At 30.5% G+C, this 23,666-nt stretch overlaps 2 protein-coding genes and 2 long non-coding RNA genes across 5 annotated transcripts; 3 read left to right on the forward strand and 1 right to left on the reverse strand.

The window, feature by feature from the left end:
* The first annotated feature begins 4,548 nt into the window (after positions 1-4,548).
* On the forward strand, positions 4,549-10,808 carry LOC25483609 (myosin-binding protein 7). 2 transcript variants are annotated; one of them, XM_039826936.1, is made up of 5 exons: positions 4,549-4,894; positions 5,092-5,142; positions 5,243-6,599; positions 7,065-7,111; positions 10,247-10,808. In XM_039826936.1, the coding sequence occupies exons 3-5, from the start codon at positions 5,295-5,297 to the stop codon at positions 10,353-10,355; spliced, it is 1,461 nt and encodes a 486-aa protein (XP_039682870.1). In that variant the 5' UTR covers positions 4,549-4,894; positions 5,092-5,142; positions 5,243-5,294; the 3' UTR covers positions 10,356-10,808. The 2 variants fall into 2 exon arrangements, with proteins under 2 accessions (XP_039682870.1, XP_013467758.1); XM_013612304.3 differs by having other exon boundaries at positions 5,092-6,599.
* A 2,207-nt stretch (positions 10,809-13,015) lies between these two features.
* LOC112422698 (uncharacterized) lies at positions 13,016-16,194 on the forward strand. The gene is made up of 4 exons (XR_003013219.2): positions 13,016-13,206; positions 13,346-13,506; positions 13,860-13,970; positions 16,114-16,194. It is a non-coding gene; the product is annotated as an uncharacterized lncRNA (long non-coding RNA).
* Positions 16,114-17,317, reverse strand: LOC120575999 (uncharacterized). The gene is made up of 3 exons (XR_005642216.1): positions 16,967-17,317; positions 16,310-16,689; positions 16,114-16,171 (listed from the first exon to the last, which is right to left on the reverse strand). It is a non-coding gene; the product is annotated as an uncharacterized lncRNA (long non-coding RNA).
* A 1,648-nt stretch (positions 17,318-18,965) lies between these two features.
* On the forward strand, positions 18,966-20,283 carry LOC112418376 (uncharacterized). The gene is made up of 4 exons (XM_039834889.1): positions 18,966-19,160; positions 19,242-19,525; positions 19,634-19,696; positions 20,041-20,283. Exons 1-3 carry the CDS (start codon positions 18,986-18,988, stop codon positions 19,646-19,648), a joined length of 474 nt encoding a protein of 157 aa, XP_039690823.1. The 5' UTR covers positions 18,966-18,985; the 3' UTR covers positions 19,649-19,696; positions 20,041-20,283.
* Positions 20,284-23,666: the final 3,383 nt, after the last annotated feature.

Below are 23,666 nucleotides of genomic sequence, written 5' to 3' on the forward strand. Positions count from 1 at the left end.
AACACTCATGCGGCAACAGTTTGTGTTTGTTTAAGGAAATATGTTTTACCCACATCAAAGAATGCATAAAAAGGTCAGGAAATTACTAATATAACCCCAACGGCATTTAGTTGTTGTCGGTTACTGAGCAACGACACTTAACTGCTGTCGGTTAACCTTGCAATGGTAGTAGGCTGCAGTAGGCTGCCGTTGCACATGAACCTTACTGATTACAACAACCTACTCTTGCATCACTATTCTATCATCACCTTTTTTCCCTCTTCCATCAAAAACCCCAAATCAATTTATTTTTTTCACAATCCTTCTCCAAAATCATTGAAGTACCAATCCTAGAAGGTTTCACCATACATTTGACGTCAAAAAACAGATAATGCATCTTTTAACCCATTTACATTTGCTAATTTGGCTGTCATATTTTCGTTTTTTTCTAACATGTAATGTAGCGGTACCTAACTATCACTAGCCTAAGGGCAAGTAACTGTTGCAGCCCTTGCAAATTGCCCACCCACTTTTATTTTTTAGAATGAATTAATTTTGAATTAAATGTTATTGCAATATTGTGTTGTTTATTTATAGTTATGTGTTGTTTATTTATGGTTATGGTTGAAAACGTGGATTATGATTCGATTGAGACAAAATATATTTTGTCGATAACTTTGGAGAGTTCACACCACCTAAGGTTGAATTCAAACTAAATATTGATGAAGCTTTCGTTCATATTGAAGCTTCATATGTTGACTTCGGTGTCAAAACAATTTTAAGAAAGACCCTTCAATAAACCAAAGTCACTTCTCCATTTTGCTGCATTTCTCGTAAGAAGTAAAGCTTGATGTTAAAATGTTTAGTCTTCCCATGACATACTGGATCCTTTGAAATTGCAATTGATGTCTGGTTATCAATAAAAACCTCTATCTTATGATTTTGTTGGACATGTAGATCATATAAAAATTTCTTTAGCCACAAAACTTGATTTACAACTATTGTTGCTGTTATAGATTCAGCTTCTGCACGCAGTGGACTGTTCTATTGTCTCCTGCTTCTTTGTGGGCCATGAAAAAAAAATCTTGATCCTATGCTAAAACAATATCCAGAAGTAATCTTCAAGTCATCAATGAATCCAACCAAATCACTATGAGAGAATCCACACAACTTCAACTTTTGATAGCTCTCAAAATTGATACCATAATCAACAGTGCCTTTAATAAATCGAGAGAAGATACTTACGGCGAATAAAATGTTTGACCTTATTGCAGTAAGATACAGTAAACATCCATAAGGCTCTTGTAACATCCTACATCAACGTTATCAATACCATCTTCCTTACTCAAATTCTCCTTTTGGTTTATTGGTGTGCTAACTACTTTACACTCTTCCATCTAAAATTTTGTCAATATTTCCTTTGCATTTTTGTTTTTTGACGGATGAAGACATCAGTCTTATTTTGTTTGATCTCAATTCCAAGAAAAAAGATGAAAAAAGGGAAAAAAATGCAGGGGATGATTCTAGGTCAAAAATTGACATAAAATCATCTATCGTCGATGAGTGAAAGAGAAAGAGAACTTAGAAAGAATTTGAAGTTTCTCTCACTAAAAAATTATGGTCAGTTAAAAGGATAGAGATAAAAAAAATGATATTATTTTGTTTTTCTTTGAAAAATGATGTTAATTATAACTGTGAACGTGTATAAGGTATGTTTATTCAATTTAGCAATTTGTCTTTGATAGCATGGAAATTGAGTAGAATATTAAATCTTATTACCTTCTTCCAAAAAAGATTAAATCTTATAACCTCAAAGTATTTTCCAAGAACGTGGATTCAACTGAACAATTTGATAAAATTTAAATGAAAAGAATTTGAGTTTAAGACATAAACTACGATGCAATCCTTTTAATTACAAGAAAGATCGTATCAACTAGTCAAAAGATAATATATATTGTATCAGAAAATGTTAATAAAAAGATATGCAGAAGATTGGAGTAATAATTGATGATAAATCATTTGAAAAGAACTCGTCGTTTCTTTGACGTGAATGCACCAACTTTAAGCCCCTTGATTATTATTGTGATAAAAAGGAAGAAAAAACAATGTACCAAAAAACAATAAAAATATGAAGAGCACACTATCTTTTATGTTTTTTTAATTTATTTAAAGCCAGCTGATCATGAAGTTCTTTTTCTCTGTGGGTGTATTCATGATTATGCAATTTTTACGGTGTCAGATTCAATTCTTTTGATGATAATTTTAGTGGATTAATTTGACTTGTTAAAAAAAAAACTTTAGATACTTTTTTATTATTGGATCTTGATTCAACTGCGTCTAATTATACCCACTCCTAATTACACCTAATCCAAAATCACATGATCTGACCTATTTAGTAAAAATGTTAGATTTAAGTTTTTATATTTGCTAAAAAAAAAAATAATAAAAGCTTAAATTAAAAAATTGAGACTTAAGATGATAATTTTTTTATTTATACCATATTTCATCACAAGATAAATATTTGATGTCATATAACTAAAAACGGATTGGTCAAAATTTACAGAAAACAAGCTAAAGTAACCCTCTCTTTCATAAAGAGTATAAACTAGAATACAATACTCTCTCTTTAGAAGCTTTATTCGACATCCCAAAACATATTGACTAATTCCTTTAACAACAAAAAAACATATTGACTCATTCCTTTAACAACAAAAAAAACATATTGACTCATTCCTTTTTTTTTTTACTAAATATTGACTAATTCCTTCTTCTATTATAATGGATAACTCTAAATCTTTGTATCACCAAGTATACACAAATTTAAAAAAATCTAAAGTAAATATTTTACCCAACTTTCTTCAAAAACTATCTTATCCAATTTTTAATAATTGTTATATATGCAAAAGAAAAAAAAATTCTTAAAAAAAATTTAATCATTTTACATTTTCATTATAATAATATTGTTTTATTCAATATTTAATTCATACTTTTAGTTATTTATTTATAATAATATTGTCTAATCACAAATTTAGCATAATGGTCAACACTTCATACTTTGTTCGAAAAGGACTTTTTGGTTGGCTCAGCTCAAATCCAATATATTTTTTGGTGAATTATATGATATTCTAATAAATTTTATTTGTTTTAAAGTATATGTCATTTTACAATATCAATAAATTATTAATGTTTATTATATTCTTTACTATTTATTACTTTATCTTATCTCAACTTTTTTTTTGTCAGGTAGCCTAGTGGCTAGAATTCCCTTTATAAGTTGAATAATTGGGGTGTCCAGAGTTCGAACTCCGGCCCCTGCATATAATAATGCATTGTCTTACCAACTGAGCTATACTCACGAGATCTTATCTCAATTCTTTTTTTTTTTTGTCAAGAGTTCTCAATACTTTTAATCTATGTTTTCTATGCCGTTACAGAAGAATATTTTTATAAAATAACTCATAATTGTTATTTTCTATACAATATTAATTGTATTTTTTAATATGTGAAATTTCTTAAATGACATATAATTTAAAATAGAGAAAATATAGGCTATAAAAGCAATACCAATCTACTTTACTATCTTTTTTCTCTCAAAAAAACTTTTCTATCTTTTTAATGTTGTGTAATAAATATTTAAATGTGTGTCATAAGTTTCATACTCCCTCCGTATCAAAATATAAATAAAATTCATTTTTTAGGTTCATTCATTTAATGATGTATGTGGTTCATATTATGAACCACATACATCATTAAATGAATAAACCTAAAAAGTAAATTTTGCTTATATTTTGAAAGGAATATCAAACAAAAAGTAGACGTTGATCTACAAGAAGACTCATGTATATAAAGGGTTTGAAATAAAGATATACTAGTGTTCAAAAACAATTGTTTTTAGTTTAATATAATTAATTACTATTGATATTTTAAATTCTCCAATATTCTTAACAAATGAAACAAAAAGGGTAAAAGACAAAAACTCAAAATAATTTTTATTTGAGTAAATAAGAGAGGGAAAAAAACCAAAACAAACAAAACACTAGATTCAAACTCAAGTTTGCAAACTTAACTTTGAATAAACTTTTGTGAGTGAAAAAAAAGTTTGAATAAACTTTAATTCACAAATTGAACGTACAAAAGCAATAATAACCCATTTACTTTTATTTCAAAATGAGTATCAAAACAAAGTGAATGTAAGATTTTATACTACCCAACAACACTCAAACTTTCAATTCACTCAAGAGCTTTGTTTTTTCAGCCTAATGAAAAAAGAAATAAAACACACACACTTCAATTGTAAAATAAGATAATTTTAGTAAAAGAATAAAAAATAGCATATTCTAAAAAATAAAGGTAAAATTTTTTTTTTTTTTTTTTTGAGGAAGGTAAAAAATTAGTTGTAAATCTAATCTAAATACTCCAACAAATCAGTTCTCTCTTTAGAAACCAGATCACTCCTTCAATCATCAAATTTTCACCATTCATTCTTTTTGTGACTTATCACCTACCAAAAAAAGAAACTAAATCACACAAAAGATAAAACAAAATCCCAAAAAACACTTCCCAATAAAAAAAATTAAAAATCAAATTAAAGCTTTGAAAATTGAAATAATAAAAATTTCTCACTTTTATTTTCTTCCTTCAATTTTTTTTCCATTGTTCCCACCAAACACCATTCCCGCTCCTTCATTCATTCATTCATTCTTTGTTTTCAAGCAAACGTGATTTTCACACTTTTCGGGTTTTGTCCAATTCTTAGAAATTTCTTATTTTTTTTTTCTTTATCTTTTTCCTTTTTTTTATTTGGTAATTTTTTTTTCATTTTCTGAACTTTTTGTTGTAATATTGATTCCCGTTTTCCGCTCCGGCGACCTTCGCCGCCGGCTGCCGTTGATTCTCCGACGGCGTCTCCTTCAAGGTTAGTAATTTTACATTTCGGTTTCTGTTCGTTGAAATTTTCGTCAAATTTGGTGAAATTAGGTTAATTTTAGGTGAAATTAAAAAGAATCGATTTTTATTATTGGGGTTTAGGTTTTATTGTAGCTGGAATTGTAATTTTGTTAATTTTTTTTTTGTTTTTGGTTTCAATTTTGTGTTTTTTGTTTTTGTTTTTAGATTTTTTTTGTGTGATTTGTTGATTTGCTGGAGAAGGTGGGTGGCAGGAAGGTAGGGGAAGAGAATGGTTGATGGTTGGAAGAAATTTTTTATTTTTGAAGAATTTTGATGATTTTTGATACCTGATTTGTCATTTTGTTGAAAATTGAAGCTATTGGTTGTAATTTTTGGATTGTTGGAAGGTTTTGAGTGGGTTTTGATCGATGGATTCGGAAACAGTTCCATCTCCGAGGGATTTGTTGAAATGTTGTGATTGTGGATGTAGTTGTTCCTTGGTGGCTCAATGTTCTGAAAAATGGATGCGTTCTGTTAAGCGAAAGCATGATGAGTTTAAATTGGATAGTGAATTACCTGTGTCCGTTGCGCGGGTTGATATTGTGAACGAATGTGTTGTTTTACGTGAGATGGTTAGTATGCAGCAGAGAACGATTCAGGATTTGAATGAGGAGTTGGAGGAAGAGAGAAATTCTGCGTCCACAGCTGCGAATGAGGCAATGTCGATGATTTTGAGGTTGCAGAGGGAAAAGGCGGAAGTTCAAATGGAAGCTCGTCAGTTTAAGCGTTTTGCAGAGGAGAAAATGACGCATGATCAGGAGGAACTTATGTCTTTGGAAGATTTGTTGTACAAGAGAGAGCAGATAATTCAGTCGCTTACATGCGAAGTTCAGGCTTATAAACACAGGATGATGAGTTTTGGGTACACCGAGGATGAGGTCGAAGGTGATCAATATGATGATATTCCTCCATACGAATACCCTCCCTTAAAATGTAATGTCTTGTATAATGGCATGGATGTTGATAATGACGACACTGATATTGAGAAATATGCATTTGGGGAAACTCCTGATGACCGTTTGAGGAGCTTGGAGAATAGGATTTCTCAAATGGAGAAAACTCCCACTTACAGCCAGGTGGATGGTGATTTTATTGGAAAAAATGTTTCGGAGAAAGTAATTGTTGGACAATCTCCAAATTTGACAAGCCACGCGAGGAAATTTTCCTCTGACTCAGCAACGTTCGGTGGGATGTGTAAAGAAATAGGTTCCGAGTTCCCTACGGAGTCTCCCAAGAACAATAACAAGTATAAGAAGGATTATTTCTCTCAACCAGAGGACAATTCAAATTTGAAGAAGGTAGATAATGCATCAGAAGGTGATGATACGAGTGACAGAATTTATACAATTGACTCTGTTCATTCTGGGGCACCGGATAATGGCTTTACAGGTTCCAAAGGTGGAGTTTTCGATGATTATGCAACCAGTCCAAAGGAATCAGGGAATCATCATGCTGATTTCGAAGATCCCTACATTAAGAAGCTTTACATGAGGCTTCAGGCACTTGAGGCTGATAGGGAATCAATGAGGCAGGCAATCATTTCAATGAGCACAGATAAAGCACAGGTTGTGTTACTGAAGGAAATAGCTCAGCATTTGTGCAAAGAGATGTCACCGCAAAGAAAAATAAGTACGAGCAAGCCTGCAAGATCTCGGTACTTGTCAATTTTTAAGGTAATTTTATAAATCAAAATTATTAATATCAATGAAATGCACACTTTTCTGCCATTTCATCATTGTTTTCTTTTCAACTAATGATTTATTGCAGAAGTCTTTCAGCAAACAAAGTTTTCTAGTGATCTATTCCAATTTTTCAAACATGCCTTAATTGGAAGCTAAATTTTGAAATGGATGAATGAAAAAAACAAGTGTTATTTAAAAAAAGAAAAAGAAATTATTATAGATTATTATAGACATTGCCTTTGTAAACATTATCTAGGTTATTACAGACATTGCCTTTGTATACCGATCTTCCCCCATCACAAAAAATACTCTGATCTACTGTATGTGTGTGTGTGTGATCTGGCAATGCATGCAGTTTTGTACTGATTCAGTCCCTGATGGGAAAAAAAAAAATACATTTCATGGTAGATTTTGCAATGGCACTCACATCATTTCATCTCTTTTTTTTGTGTTTAGTGGATCACATCAATTGTTTTTTGGAGAAACAAAGCTCACCAAAGCAAGTAAGTGACCTTAACATTTTTCCTGACTACTCAGAACATACATAAATTATTTGTAATTTTGTCATTGTTACATGTGTTATCGATGGCGGAAAGCTAAAATTCCGCCATTTTAAGCCGCCATGGCACTGCCATCCTTTATAGACTGGCCATGGCCGATATTTGACAACACTGATTGTTACTAATTGTGTAGCCTAGTGATGTGAGGTTGAAATAATACATCATTCTCATAACTACTTTACCCATAAGTCCTTTTATTGAGAAGGTAGTTCTTTTGAATTCAAGTGGCCTATGCTCATAAGTTATTTCATAGATAAGGCATAACAAAAAATAAAAAATATTAAACATTCAACCATGTCTTTATCTTTGAAAGTTCACCAGTTGTCATTGAAACTTCATAGCATCTAGCTTTGGTTTTCAAAGTGCGTATGGGAAAACACTTCTTAATTGTTGGTATAAAAATAAAAAATAAAGCACCCAACATGCACTGTACTAACATTATCACAAATTCATACTCCCTTCTATATACATTAGTTTCCGCTTTAACCCACTTGGGTTGGCCCGGAGGTGTTGGCTTGGGTCCTTTGTAGTGTGCTCCTCCTCAAGGTCTTAGGTTCGATTCTCCTCGGTACCAATTTCGGTGGGCTAGTTTAGCTTCTTCAAAAAAAAACATTAGTTTCCTCTTTCTAACACTGGCAACATTAAGTTTGTTAGTCATCGGCAACATTAAGTCTGTTAGTTTAGAAAGAAAAGCTCTTACTGTACTTTTTTTTTTTTTGGAACTTCTTTGGTAGTTTTTGAAAGTTGTTGATTCCATATTGATACAGTTCCATCAAAGCATAGGTCTGTGAAAATAGCAATTCCACTGTGATGTTGTTATTAATTATGCTTCCTGGTTTAAAACAAAACAGATGCCCTGTGAAACTACCCTATAAAATACCCTATTATTACCAAAGTTCAGTTTGATGATGTCTGTTAATTATGCTATCATGTTTTTTAGACTAGGAACCAAAGTAGTTAGTTGAGATCCTGCACAGTATTGAGGATGGGTCACAAGGTCGTGAATCGGGAGATTGTAGCACGGATTGTAAGATCCTACCAATTTCACAAATTTATATATACACATGCATATAGAATCATATGTATGCATATAAATCAACATAATTGGGTAAAAAAAAAACTTCAAATCACACCCATAATTCTATAATCTATATAAACTCAAATTTAGGATAAGATTCAAAACATAAATCATACAGAAGTCACAAATGCCACAAACAACTAAAGAACTGCCCATAAGCAAATCGAAAACATCAAAATGTAATCATAATCACAAGTCACTTGAGTCTCACTGTGCAAACAGTAGCGAAGAAGAGAACTTTGTTCTATTGCATCCAAAACAAAGCAGGGTGAAAAAGGGAGTAGAAAACTACGTTAGAGAGGGAGTTCATACACATAGAAAATTGGACAGTTATCCACTAATATACAGGATTAGTTGTTCTTTCTAAACTAACAGACTTAGGCTCCGTTTGGATTGATGGAACGTAACAGAGCGGAGCGGAATGAAACGGAATGGAATGGAGTGGAACGGAAATACCCAAGAATGTTCCAGGAGGACGATAGCAGTAGCAAGAAAATAGCAGCACACATACAAAGAATTGATGGGTTTATTTTGCTGGCAAAGAAGTAATGTTCTAGGAGTATGATACGAGATGAATAAATGAAGCAATGCACAAATAATTTTTTTCTTTTTATCATAAGAAGAAAGGTGAAGAAGAGGGTATCAAATACAACAACAACAACCAAGCCTTATCCCACAAAGTGGGGTTGGCTGCATGGATCAAATGACGCCATAGTGTTCTATCATAAATCAAATTTGGATCCAACTCATTGACCTCTAAATTCTGAGGGTATCAAATAATAATAATAAATGTGTAGAAGAAGAAGAAGGTATTGAAGAAGGTATCATAGAAGAAGGGGTAAAGTTATAAATATAGGGGTAAAATAGGAATAATTTAATTATAAAGTTTAAGTCCGTTGGATACACCCCAAATTGGGGGGAAAGAAAAATTGAAGAATTTGATGGAATGGAATGGTCTGGTATGATTCCATTGTGTTCCATTCCATTCCACTCACATTTTGCAAATCCAAACAATGGAACTCGATTATTTACCATTCCATTACATCCAACTCCATCACATTCCATCAATCCAAACATAGCTTTAATGTTGCCGGTGACTAACACACTTAATGTCACCGGTGTTAGAAAGAGGAAACTAATGTTTTCCTATATCCCAAATAGCGATGTTCTCCTATATCCAAAATAGAACAGTAAACTACGTTAGAGAGGGAGTTCGTACACATAGAAAATTGGACAGTTATCCACTAATATATAGGATTAGGTGGTATGAAACAAACTGTTGTAGTCACAGCTAATGAGGTGTTTAAAGTGTTATTTTGGGTTTTAAATCCCAAAAGATGTGTTTAATGAACCGGGTCACAGACCCTACCCACGAAAACATATCTGAGAAACCCAATAACAGAATTGGCAGATTCGCACGATTCCACTGCTCCCATGATTTATCGTGGGGATCGCAGCTGCACCCCCAATTCCAGCCATACACGAACACACCAAGGGGTGGCAAGACCGTAAAACCATACGATTATATGTTTCATACCATGGGCATAATACTTAAATAGCAATTCCACTGCGAAGTTGTCTGTTAATTATGCTTCCTGGTTTCAAACAAAACAGATGCCCTGTGAAGCTACCCTATAAAATTATTACCGAAGTTCAGTTTGATGATGTCTGTTAATTATGCTATCATGTTTTTTAGAGGAGTGCTTAGAACACATTCTGTAAAACTCTTTCGACACACTTTTCTATTGATTGAAATTCAAATGGACCAACCCTCACTATTTTCTAAAATCAGTCCCACTAAATCATGCAGTACATGAATTCCAGTTTCCAACTATAGAATAGAGTGTGTTACAATGAGTGTTAAGGATACCATGCTTAGCATGGGTTATGTTTACTGTTGTGTTTATGCCGAATAATGATAATGCTTGACAAGAAAATGTCTATCATCTATTTTTTTTGTGAGCAAAATTGTCCATCTGAAATGCTTGCGACTGCTGTAGGTATATGTTTGGGCTACCAACTGACAGTATGGGCTTGCTACTGCTCCTTGACAAAAGAACAAATGCAAGGCCACAGAGATGTATTTCAAGTACACAACTGGGAGATTAATTCGCAGTTTTCAAATTTCGGAACACCAACTGAATTTTAGTAACACTATAATACGATAAGATTTTTTAATTTTTGTTTATTCTCCCCATATCTTTCTTGTTGGAAAAAGGGGTGTTTGTGCAGTGTTCGTTTAATCTTTTAATTTGAAATTGAAAGTAATTTGTTGGTCGTTTCTTGAAACTTGAAAGTAATACCACATAAGAGCACTCTCTCATATGGTTGGTTGTTGGACAATCTTCTTTTGTACATAACGTATTGCTGGAAGCTCGCTCGCGCTTCATACGATTTCTATTCTCAACCTGACTCTACTAAGAGTATTGTAGCTTTATGTGTTGAGAGTTGAACATTCAAATGTACCATAACTTTAACTTCCACAACTTCAGTGCAGAAGTGATAATCTTGCATATAACCTTGTATTCTTTTTTATTTATTGATTGATTTCGTGCATAGTTAGTTGGCTCTCTCTTTTTTTTTTTATATATATATATATATATATTTAAATTAGATTTCTCATGCCTTCGTGCATAACTTTTCTATTTTCTTTGACCTAAAAATTACTCAAATTTTCCCATTCTTGTGTTGGAAACCTTCGTTTACTGGGAGATACACTTGGATCTTTTCAGAAAAATATAGAAATAGGACCTAAAAAGTAGAACAACTAGGCAAGTATTTAAAGTTTAAACAATGGCAAGCATGTAAGTATTCAAGAACGTGTGAGTGACTAAGTTCATTTAAAAAGGTGTACGCTTAAAGCACTTTTTTTCTTTTTTTGAAATGGCTTAAAGCACTTGTTATCATTTGCTCTTATATATATATATATATATATATATATATATATATATATATATATATATATAATTATATAAATAAAACATCATTATTTGTTCTATTGAGTAAGTCCCACCAAAAGAAATAGAATACATTTGTTCTATTATTTGATATAAAACAAACATGTGAGAAAGTGGAGAAAGAATGGTCAAAGAAAAGATGTGAGAAAGAGAGGAGAAAAAAATGGTAAAAAGTGAAAATAATTATAATATTTTTATTAGACAAAAATGCCCATGTCATATTTTATATTATAAATACTGATTTTTTTTTTTTTTTTACGTTATTATAAATACGGTTAGTATAAAGAAAATAATTGGATGCCGCAGAATTTCCTAAGCTAATAATGTATATTTAATTTTGTAAAAAAAAAAAAGTACATTTAAGAAAGGCACGTGCCGCAAAATATTACTTCCTCTGTTTCAAAACGAATATTTCACCCATTCCGCAATGAATTTATTTATTTGAACAATTCACATAAATAAAAAAATGGGTTAATACATGTTTGTCCTCGTATGATATTAGTTCTTTCTGCTTTACTCTCTAAGAATAATTCTTTAGATTCAAACCATATAATTTGATGATATTTTGGTTTTAGACTTTTATGAATTTTGAGTGTACAAAATTGCTGATATAGTAGGGGATAAATCGAAATTCGCTCAAAATAAAAGGGGCAAAAATACCTTAAATTTTCAAATTTGATGTCGTGAAGGTCCAAAACCAAATAATCTTAAATTACATGATTGAAATATAAACAAATCTTTTTACAAGGAGTTAATCAAAAACTGCTAATATCATAGGGGTTAACATATACTCCCTCCGTTTCTAAATATAAGCAAAATTTATTTTTTAGGTTTATTCAATTAATGATATACGTGGTTCATATTATGAACCGTATACATCATTAATTAAATGAACCTAAAAAGTTAATTTTGCTTATATTTAAAAACGGAGGGAGTATTAACTAAAGAAAATCATATACTACCTTTTTTTTAAAAGATAAGTGTATACTTCCCATGTTGCTACATATAGCATAAATATAGGATCTTTTTGGGAAAAATAAGAGAATTAAGAAATTTGATTGTTGAGTTAATTTTGTTGATAATTTAATATTTTATAACTTTACCCTCATAATGAAAGAAAATTAGTTAATTTTTTCATAGTGTATTATCATATATTGCAGAAAATTATATAACATAAATAAGAGTATATTAGTAAAGAAATAATTAATGCACTTTTAAATTTGAAAGATATCTTTAAACATGGACAAAAGAAAAAAACTCAAAAAAGTTTAATTTTAAGGATGAATGTAATAAATGAGAGAGAGAGAGAGTTTTTATTTATTTTTTATACTAAAAGTATTCTTATTAAATACGTCTTCGTCTCAAAATATAAGCAAAAATATATTTGTTAATGTATCTGATGCAAATTTTGAACCACATACATTAACTTTTGTTGATCAATTTTTTGTTATATTTTAGGACGGATGGAGTATTTGTGAGTTCAACATATTGAAATATCATTTAAGATTTTTAAACATGTTAAAAAATACAATGATTGGTAAAAAGATAATAATTAGTTTATCACATTATCTTTATTAATAATTATTGATGTTTTTTACATTATCATTAAATAATACAAAATGCACATAGAGTACAATCGAAAATAAATTAATATTCCTTTGGAAATAAAAAATTACATTTATTTTGAAATTTGTTTTTACTAACGTGACATTTAAATATATAGATATAGATAAAACAGAAGTGTGATTTAACAAAACAAAGATGACAGAATAGTTATGAGTAGCTAAACTTTACTCTATTTTTAGACTTGTCAAGTCATGTTTCAGATTTTGAGTTTGGGGAGCTTACCAAACACGCTAACAAGTCTCTCTCATACCGTCTTTATAAGTCTATGTTTACATGAATATTTTTCTACTAAATGTTCACAAGTCACAACAAAACAACTAGTACGTACCACTGTCAATGTTCTTCTTTCTACCATAGCTTAAAATTAACCCTAAGAGGTATTTGAATATCACTGCATTCTACATTATTTCTTATAGCTTCTTTATTAGATTTGATCACACAACCCACTCTTTTAGCTGTGGTGGTATTTACTAACTTCTCTTTCGTTATGTTTTTAATTTGCTAAATTTTGTACAGCTACCTCTACCTCAGGTAATAGCTTGTTGAACATCTTCATCGAAACTTTTGAAGATCTGATGATGATGATGTTGTCGATTATCAGTGGGGTGTGCTTCGATTGGTTCATCAGCATTGATATTTTACTTATTTCAGCCACCGTAATTTCCTTGATTAATCAGGTGAGAGTTACAAGGTGTTTATATATATAGCAAGAGGAACACAACTTCTGATGAACTTTGCTTCTTATGAAACATTAACTATGAATCATTATCTCCCTTGTATGTAGAATGAAAAAAAAATAACTCATTTAACTATGAATTTAAATAGTGAGTATACTGATACTCTCAAATATAGTAGGTGTATCATAGAATTTGCCTGTTCATAATCATAAAAAAAGAAAAAAAATATATCTATATGTAATAAACATACAATGGAAATTGCAAACGAATATTTAAAGTTTAATTATGAAATCGAATGAAAATTGATTCAGCATGTGCCTCACTGTTGTTGTTGTTGCTTTTTTGACTGGCAGGTCGTGTAGCATGCAATAACACAGTTGTCTAGTAGCATGATTCTTTATTTTTGCAGGAATTTAAACTATTAACAGCATAAAGTCACAATTATTGAGATTCTGCATGTTTTTGTAAGTATGTGGGTTTTATCTCCCATGTATCAGATATGAGGAATTTTTTTTTAAAATTTCCTATTGTGATTAAGGGTCTTTGTAAAAGCTTTGGTAACTATTTTAATGAATATTTGTTGAGAAGAGATGAAATTGGATTAATAAATTTGGTAAATAATATCAAATTGCTATTACGACGATATATTTTAAATAATGGTTGATAAATTTTATTAAGTATGTATAGTATTGATAAATACTTACCATTGGCTCATGATTAGTGGTTAAGTAATTTTAATAGAAATTATTATTGATTACTTTATTGGTTCTTAGGCAGAATTTGATAATAATATTTTAACATATAGAAAAAATATAGGCCAAATACCTTTTTGGGTTAAGTTTACGTTTATTTCAGATAAGTCCTTGAAGTTTATAAGGTTTTAAATATGTCATTTAAGTTTTGAGTTTGTTTTGGTTAGGTGCTTTCTAAAGGACATATCTGAAACCCTATAAATTTAAAGGATCTATCTGATAATAATATAATATTAAATATGAGATTGTGAGGTTTCAAATAGGTACTATAAGTTTTGAGTGTGTTTCGGGTAGGTCATTTCTAAATGATCTATATGAAACCTTATAAATTTAAATGATCTATTTGAAACAAACATGAAACTTAAGTCCCGGAGAGATGTTTTGCCAATAATATAATATTAAATATGATATTGTGCTTAAAAATAGTAAAAAAAGAATTTAGATCTATTATCACTTTTAAAATATTTCTTTAGTTTACTTTACTTTACCGAACATAATATTGTGTTGAACCTGTTTAGATGAATAGTAAGAAACATAATAATTTATTGGGTTAAATATGTTTTTGGTCCCTATAAATATGTCAACTTTTCGTTTTAGTCCCTCTAAAATTTTCCTTCAACTTTTAGTCCTTATAAAATTTTCAATCACTACTTTTGGTCCTCATTTTTAATATTATTTTTTATTTTTTAATGAAATTGCGCAGAAGTGTGTATAATATTCTAAAAAAAAATCCTAAAAAAATTAGAAAGTTTTAAAAAAATACAAATTAAATATGAATTTTTAACGTTAAGACATATATAAATTCATATTAAATTAATGTTTTGTTAAAAAAGTCTAATATTTTTTTGAGTGATTCTTGTAATATTTTGAATTTTCCTTGAAAATTTTATTAAAAAATATGAATTTTACATATGAGTTTACATTAAAAGAGAGACAAAAATTGAAGATTGAAAATTTAATAGGGACTAAAAGTTGAAGGGGAATTTTAGAGGGACTAAAACGAAAAGTTGACATATTTATAGGGACAAAGATATATTTAACCTTAATTTATTCTTTTATACTTTAAACGATTGTTTAATAGGTTGCTTAACTGTTGTCTATGTTCACATAAATAAAAGCCAACTTATTAAATATTCAACATATAATTTTATGATAATTATTGTATTGTATGTATTATTGTTCACAAAAAAATAAAAAAATGTGTTGTAGTTATCAAGGTAAGTAAGAAAGTTACAGCAATTTTGACATGCATTGCCTTTTGACTGTTAAATTGTCTTTAACATACATATATGGTATGTATTCCAAAAACGCTTGTGAAAAGTAAAGGTAAAAGAAACAGCTATTCATAATTATTGTCACTGTATATTACGTTTTAATTTTCCATCTGCATGTATAAAGATATGTAAGATCAGACCTATAAGACCAGGCAGTTTTTGTGGTAATCCTATTTTCGTGAAGTTATTGAGATAAGTAACTATCTAGTGCAAATCTATGTCTTCATTGTCCAGGTACTTTAAAATTGTAGTATTGCATGCTTGATAATATAGTGTTGTCAGATTCGTTTCTAATTTGGATTATAAAATTTGATTGAGATGCAGTGATGAGATTAATCCTAATTACGCTGTCAATTTGCCTATTTTTGATCCAGTTGGTTTTGAGGCAGAATTTGGTCCAAAGGAAAATTAATTGAGAAACATGATGAGAAATTCGTGGCTGATAAAGACAATGTCTTACAAATGTTATATTAAAGTTGAATATTACATAATTATAGAATCCAGTTAAAAAGATAACTGGAATATAACATTAAAGGAAATATATAAAAAACTTGACATAATGATTGTTTAATTGTTTCCAGGATGCACTTCAAAAAGGGATGAATTTCATTACATGCTGAAAGAGCTAGATCATCACACCTGCGTGTAAAATGATATATATTGTAAGTGAAGATTTTAGAGTTGTTGTTTATATGAGTTTTAATTTAGTAGGAGTACAAAAAAACATTTAAAATGAAACTAAAATTGATGAGGATTTATAATGTTCATATTAGTTACCTGTCAAACATTCTGGAAAACTTCTTTAAAAACAACATTTGTTGTTGTTAGTTTTGCCACCTTGTTTTCATCATGTACCAGGATTTTTATACCTTTCTTGCTTGTTACTCTAGAAAGTGCAACATAAATTTGGCCATGATTAAAAACATCTTTTGGTAAATATAAACCAACCCAATCAAGACTTTGACCTTGTGATTTGTTGATTGTCATTGAGTATGAAACAACAATTGGGAATTGTCTTCGACACAATTTGAAAGGCCATGGAGACTGAACTTGTGTTATTAGATAGTAGATCTTCCTCAGAAGTATATTGTGTACCAGAAAGTGACTGCGTACAGGTCAGCTGGCTTTGAGACTGAACTTGTTCGTATTTAGGTAAGCTGGATTAGTAATTAAAAGCATCATTAGTGATGAAGTGGTGCATGACATGTAATACCTAGTGGGAAATGCACAAAAAGTGGTAAATATAGCAACCTAGCTCTGAATTGATTGATCTCTGGAATGTCAGCATTGATGAACAACTTAGTGTAAGAATAAGTGTTTGAAACACTGAGAGGGAAGCGACCTATAGCAGCAAATTGAAAGATATAAACGCCATTGGTTTAATATGAGTAGTAGACATTAAATTACTGTAGCTTAAATAAATGACGGTATAACCTTCTTCTTTGATTTTGCAGTAAGCAAGCATAACAATCAGTGGGCCACTATCTTTTCTGTCAGTGTTAAACTTGATAAACCTACCAGCATACTCCTCCCACAAAGTGCAGTTAATTGAGATGTCACTGTAAGCATAGATGGTTGAATAACAATGAATATTGAAGCTGACAATAAGTTAGAATATATACCTTAAATCCGAAATTGAGAGGTAAAAATGAATATTGAAATCCGAAATTAGTTAGAATATATACCTTAAATCTTTCATTGTAAAGTTGACTTGTAGTTTTTTGCCGGTTCCTTCTGTAAGCTGACAATATCCCATGTCCTGGACAACTCCAATAGCATCTAAATATGCATACACATGTAATGTTATAGTTATGAGATAAATATAAGGAATATTTGAATAACAGTCATATACTCTGTTTTTGTCTACGCTACAAGACAAGAAAAATAGCTCTGCCTGCAGAAATGTTCCTTCAAGTTATGAATAGATTTGAACGTGATCCTTTATAGAACAACATCCAAATCTGGCAAAAGATCATTGGTGATTGATCAAGGTTTCACAACGACTCTATTGACGTGCTTAAAGATCTCAACGACTCTTTCACACCTCTATATAAAGGAGTGAAGACTTGAAGAACTCAAGAGACAGACAACAATTGAAAAAGCGCCCAAACTCTGCTAAAATTGTTTCACATAAAAGCACTTTGAATTTCTGTGTTCATTTGATATATCTTAGAAATTCTTAAGTCTAGAGTCTTTAAACTGCATTGTATTGTGAACACCACTGATTGTATATCAAGTGTTCAAACTCAAACCATTTTCTGTGTAATTCTGTTTGAATAAGCTGAAACTGAGGTTAATTCAAACTCAAACAATCTTCATCGAAACTTTTGCATAATTAAGCTGTTTTGAATAAGCTGTTACTAAAAATGAGATCGAAATAAGCTAATTTGCATAAATAAGTTGTTTTGCATGAATAAGCTATTTTTGAAAATGAGATCATAATAAGCAATTTTTAATAAATAAGCTGTTTCTAAAAATGAGATCGAAATAATCTGTTTTTCATAAATAAGCTGTTTTGAATAAGCTGTTTTGAATAAGCTGTTTTTGAACATGAGATCAGAATAAGTTGTTTTGCTTAAATAAGCTGTTTTTGAAAATGAGATCATAATAAGTTGTTTTGCATAAATAAGCTGTTTTTCAAAAGAGATCCTAATAAGTTGTTTTGCATAAATAAACTGTTTTTTTTTTTTTAAAAAAAGAGATCGTAATAAGTTTTTTTGATAATACACCTATCAAAAAAAATAATACACTTTAAAAAAAATTATACACTTTGATTTATGGATCGGATGGATTATACATACATTAAAATCTAATAATGGATGGATTGGATGGACTTTATTCTAATTGGATGGACTGGATGGTCTTTTTTTAATAAAAAAAATAATGGATTGTAATGGACTAATGGACCTTTTTTGATCCATCCATTAGGATCCAAATCCATATCCATCCAATCCATCCATTTTGCCACCACTAAACATAAGTAGGGGATTACCCACTACTAACATAAGTAGGGGGTTACCCACTACTAACATAAGTAGAGGGTAACCCTCTACTTATGTTAGTAAGGGGTTACCTCCTACTTATATTAGTATTAGATTAATCTATTGCAGTAGCATAAGACAATAGTTACAGATTAATCTATGAGTAAAATAGCAAACAATCTCAAAAAATTTAAGAGATTAGTCGAGCAGAATTATATGTTCAAAATTCAAGACCTAATTATAACAGATTAATTATTTAATTAACACAATTAAATAATAATAATTAGTATGATATCTTTACTTATGTTAGTAGGGGGTTACCCCCTACTTATGTTAGTAGGGGGTTACCTCCTACTTATATTAGTATTAGATTAATCTACTGCAGTAGCATAAGACAATAGTTACAGATTAATCTATGAGTAAAATAGCAAACAATCTCAAAAAATTTAAGAGATTAGTTGAGCAAAATTATATGTCCAAAATGATCAAGGTGTTTGCACCTTTGGATAGCAATCTTGGTCAACTACAAAGCCCTTCTTTGAACCAAGATGGACTGGGTCCCCTTCTTTCGCTCAAGTACTATTGTAATCCGGACAATCAACTATTACTTGAAAATAAAGGTGTATTTCAACATTGTAACAGCAGGGGTATATATCTCTCTTCTAAATTTATGATTTTTATTGTAATCAAATGTTCATTTTGGTACATATTGATTAAAACTTGAACAGGTGATGGCGAATCTTCGATAAGTGGGGGTATTGTTTCCGTGCAAGCCAGGTCATTCGACCCCAAAGTGGAATCAACATTTGATCTTAAAAGGATCGCAACTAACTATGATTTCATAATGGAAGAGCTTGGGGAACTTGAGCATCTCTTCCTTGAAAAGGCTTCCTATGGTAATCTATTCTTGAAGTTGGGATCGGATAAAGAGAAATTTGAGTTTTTGAACAGACAAATAGACGTATTTAACAGGAAGTATGGCGGCAATGACAGGCACACGGCCAAAAGAAAGGTAAATCCTTTAACTTTCCCATTTTCTTGGTTTAAAGATACATTGATAATGGACTAATCATGAGAACCTCTTATCAGAACTAATCTTAATTGATGGACTTCATTGTAGAGTCGCCATGGTTGAGATGCCACACGGATTGGAGTAGCAACTGGCTTGCAATTATTAAAAAAGGTAGTATCAGAATCTCTGGCGATCCATCATCCTTTTGCATCTATTCATTTGTTACAAGTGGAGTAGCAACTGGCTTGCAATTATTCATCTTAAACCTTTCATATATGAGTATTTGTGAGCTTAGATAGTAATGGTTAATTGTTAGAATTAAGTGTTTTGGACTATAATGATTTATTATGCATTCTTTGATGATAATAAGTAATGAGTTTTATGATGAATAATATAGGGTGTATACTTATGCTTGAAGTTTAATGCTTCTATTTCACCAAGTGTTTGGTATTCCTTGTACTTAGTTATTTATTTTATGATTGCATTATCTAATCCTTTATTATGTGTATGTGCAGTACAAACTTAAGTGCTTGTTTAGCTATTTGTGGTGAGGCGATTAGCTAGATGCTACGCTGTGTATCTTGCTTTACCTATCATATTTTTGGGTTGTAACACTTATGTTTCGATTTGAGTATTTCAAACTGTTTAGGACATTGCTAATATTTATGTCTTTTGGAACTTAATATGATTATGGATTATTATGTAAGTGATGTACTTTTGGAGATCTATATGTGATCTATGATGTACTTAATGTGTAAGTGATGTACTTAATGTGTACATCCGATTATTATGTGATCTAGGATTACGTAAGTGATTTCATTAAATTCTTCATCTTGAATGACTACAACATCCAATTCATCTTTTATTTCATTTATATAAACTTACAAATTTCATTGTCATTCCCCTAATGATAGTTATATAATGCTCAAAACCAACAGGGCATACTTTTTGATGTGAAAGTCTTCCTTAACTTGCAACAGGGCATGGCTTTCATATTCATGACCCTATGACTGAATTTCAACAAAACAAGGGACCATACAAATACCATTGTATCTTAGTATTGTTATGAAAAATTCTTTGTTGCCCCTCCAGATATTTGTACTCTAGTCGTTGCTCCATTGTGTTAATTAATCTGTTAGGCTTAAACCCACTTTTCACCCTCTAAGTTTGCAAAAGTAGCAATTTTGGCCACCTATTAAAAAAAAATAACAAAAATGACCCCCCATGTTTACCTCCTTTTGCAAAAGCTCAATTTGACTAGGTCAACGCTTATGTGTCACATCACTTAAGTGATTAGGATGCCAACTATGTATTTTTTAATTAAAAAATAAATCAAAGTGCCACACAATCATTTACATAATTATATAAATAAAAAATAAAAAAAAGGAAGGGTCACGTGAGATTTAGTTGTTTCCCATTTGCCAAAGTATTGTCTTCTTCATCAATGAATCCTTTCTTCTACATCTCCACAACCATTAATTGTTGTTGCAGGAACAACTTTCCAACAAACAGAAGCAGAAGCATCACCCTATGATAATTAAACCAAAAGAATTTAAACATAAAAATTCCACACTCCTTGTTCTAATTTCATTTTTTTCGCAGATCCATTCTCTAATCATCTTATAACTTCAAACACAAAAATTCAACCCATCAAATCTCATATATGTTCTCTTCATTCAAATCGATTTCAGATTTTCACTTTGTTTTCCAATCACACTTCAATTTCGTTTCGTACATAATCATTGTTGTTTTTAATGTTTCGATTCATCCAAATCGATTCCACTTATTTTTCCAGTTTTTTTATCTATTTAATTTTTTCAATTGAAGGTTGTATTTCAAGGTTTTGGGAACACCAGATATGTGTTTGTATGCTGGGTATGGGTTGGATGGTTCTCATGAGTTTGAAGATTTGAGTGTTAATGAGAATGATTTTTTTTTTAGGACCAAACAATTGATGATGATAAATTGTTTTTCAGATCTAGATTTTGAGGAAGAACACATAATCATGAAAATCAAAGTTTTGGGGAAGAACACATGAAAAATTGATGAAATGATAATTGATGAGAGCTTGCACGTGCCTTCTCTATTTTTCTTCCATTTTTTTTTTTTTTTAATTTCTTTTTATTAACTTGTGGAATTTCCAATTAAAAAAAATAATAAAAAAATACACAGGTGGCATGCCACATATGGTTGACTGGGTCAAAATTGAGGTTTTGCAAAAGGGGGTAAATATGGGGGGTCACTTTTGCCATTTTTTTTAATAGGGGGCCAAAATTGCTACTTTTGCAAACTTAGAGGGTGAAAAGTAGGTTTAAGCCAATCTGTTATAATTAGGTCTTGAATTTTGAACATATAATTCTGCTCGACTAATCTCTTAAATTTTTTGAGATTGTTTGCTATTTTACTCATAGATTAATCTGTAACTATTGTCTTATGCTACTGCAATAGATTAATCTATATACGGTCAATATTCAATCTTGGTAAGATATGTTAATGATGACATAAGATACATATTTTTTTGTCTTATCTAATCAATTACTATAAAGCATGACATTTGACAATATTTGATACTCGTATCTTTTTGAGTTCACATTAACTTTTCTTGACATACTCACTCACTGCTCTAACCACTTTCAATTCATCCCATCCAGTATCCACAATACATTCCACCTACTCAACAACTCATATCACATCTAACTTATTGTTACATTTACAAGTCGAAGCAACTCCTCACCGCATCACTCACGGACCATACAATTATGGGGTAACCCCCTACTAATATAAGTAGGGGGTTACCACCCCTTACTAACATAAGTAGGGGGAAACCCCCTACTAACATAAGTAAAAATATCATACTAATTATTATTATTTAATTGTGTTAATTAAATAATTAATCTGTTATAATTAGGTCTTGAATTTTGAACATATAATTCTACTCGACTAATCTCTTAAATTTTTTGAGATTGTTTGCTATTTTACTCATACATAAATCTGTAACTATTGTCTGATGCTACTGCAATAGATTAATCTAATACTAATATAAGTAGTAGGAGGTAACCACCTGATGTCAACGAATCATAACTATATATATATATATATATATATATATATATATTTTATTTTTTATTTTTTTGGTCTTATTAACGAGTGTTCCGAGGCGTTCTTTAAGCATACTAAATAGAGTAATTATTCTTTCAAAATTTAAAAGTTTTCAATTTCTAATGCACTGATTACACAAACTCTTATAAAAGTTTACTATTTAAAGTCCATAACCAGTCTAGTTACACAGACTTTTATAAAAGTTTATAATTTAGGGTCCGGGGCGTTCTTTAAGCATACTAAATATATATATATATATATATATATATATATATATATATATATATCTTCATGTTAACATAACTTTGTTTTTTTTATTTTATTTTATTTAAAGCTTACTAGAATTACATGGTACCACTGCACTAGCCATCATAAATCAATACCTACCTCAGTTTATTGATGGGCCATGTTCAGGATGGTGTTGCTGGCCTTGATGCACTCCCTGATCAGGAGGATGATCCTCTTTTGATGTGCAGTTGTTCAAATTACTAATGTTTTTTCTGTCTATATTTTGGTTGGCACATCCATTCTATTTATATGTGTAGTTCATATCTAGTTACTACTATATTTGATGTATTCATACCTATGTGAGATTGCACAATTTCATTAAAATTTTGTAATTAACGATGAGGCGATTAAAATCAAATCGACCACAGCATAATTTAAAATAATACAATTTTATATAAATTTGTATTAGTCTTGTTTCCCATATAATGTTAGAAAATCATATCAATATATTTTGGTTGGAACGTTCATTCTATTTCTATATGTAGTTCATATTTAGAATCAACTATATTTGGTGTATTCATACCTATATACGATTCCACAGTTTCATTAAAGTTTTGTGGTTCAATCAACAACGAGACTACAACAATAGTAGGGATCAAATAGATAGAAATTGTTTTTTTTGGGGAAGCAATTTGGAAGAAAGTGCTTATTTCTTTTTCTAAATGGACCGGATATTTTCTGGTTGTTGTTTGTGTAAATGGTCGAAGTTTGTTAAATTTATTATCAAATTGTATAATATAAAAATTGATAATTG

The sequence above is a fragment of the Medicago truncatula genome, chromosome 1 (assembly GCF_003473485.1).
Source record: "Medicago truncatula cultivar Jemalong A17 chromosome 1, MtrunA17r5.0-ANR, whole genome shotgun sequence".
In the NCBI taxonomy this organism is placed as follows: domain Eukaryota; kingdom Viridiplantae; phylum Streptophyta; class Magnoliopsida; order Fabales; family Fabaceae; genus Medicago; species Medicago truncatula.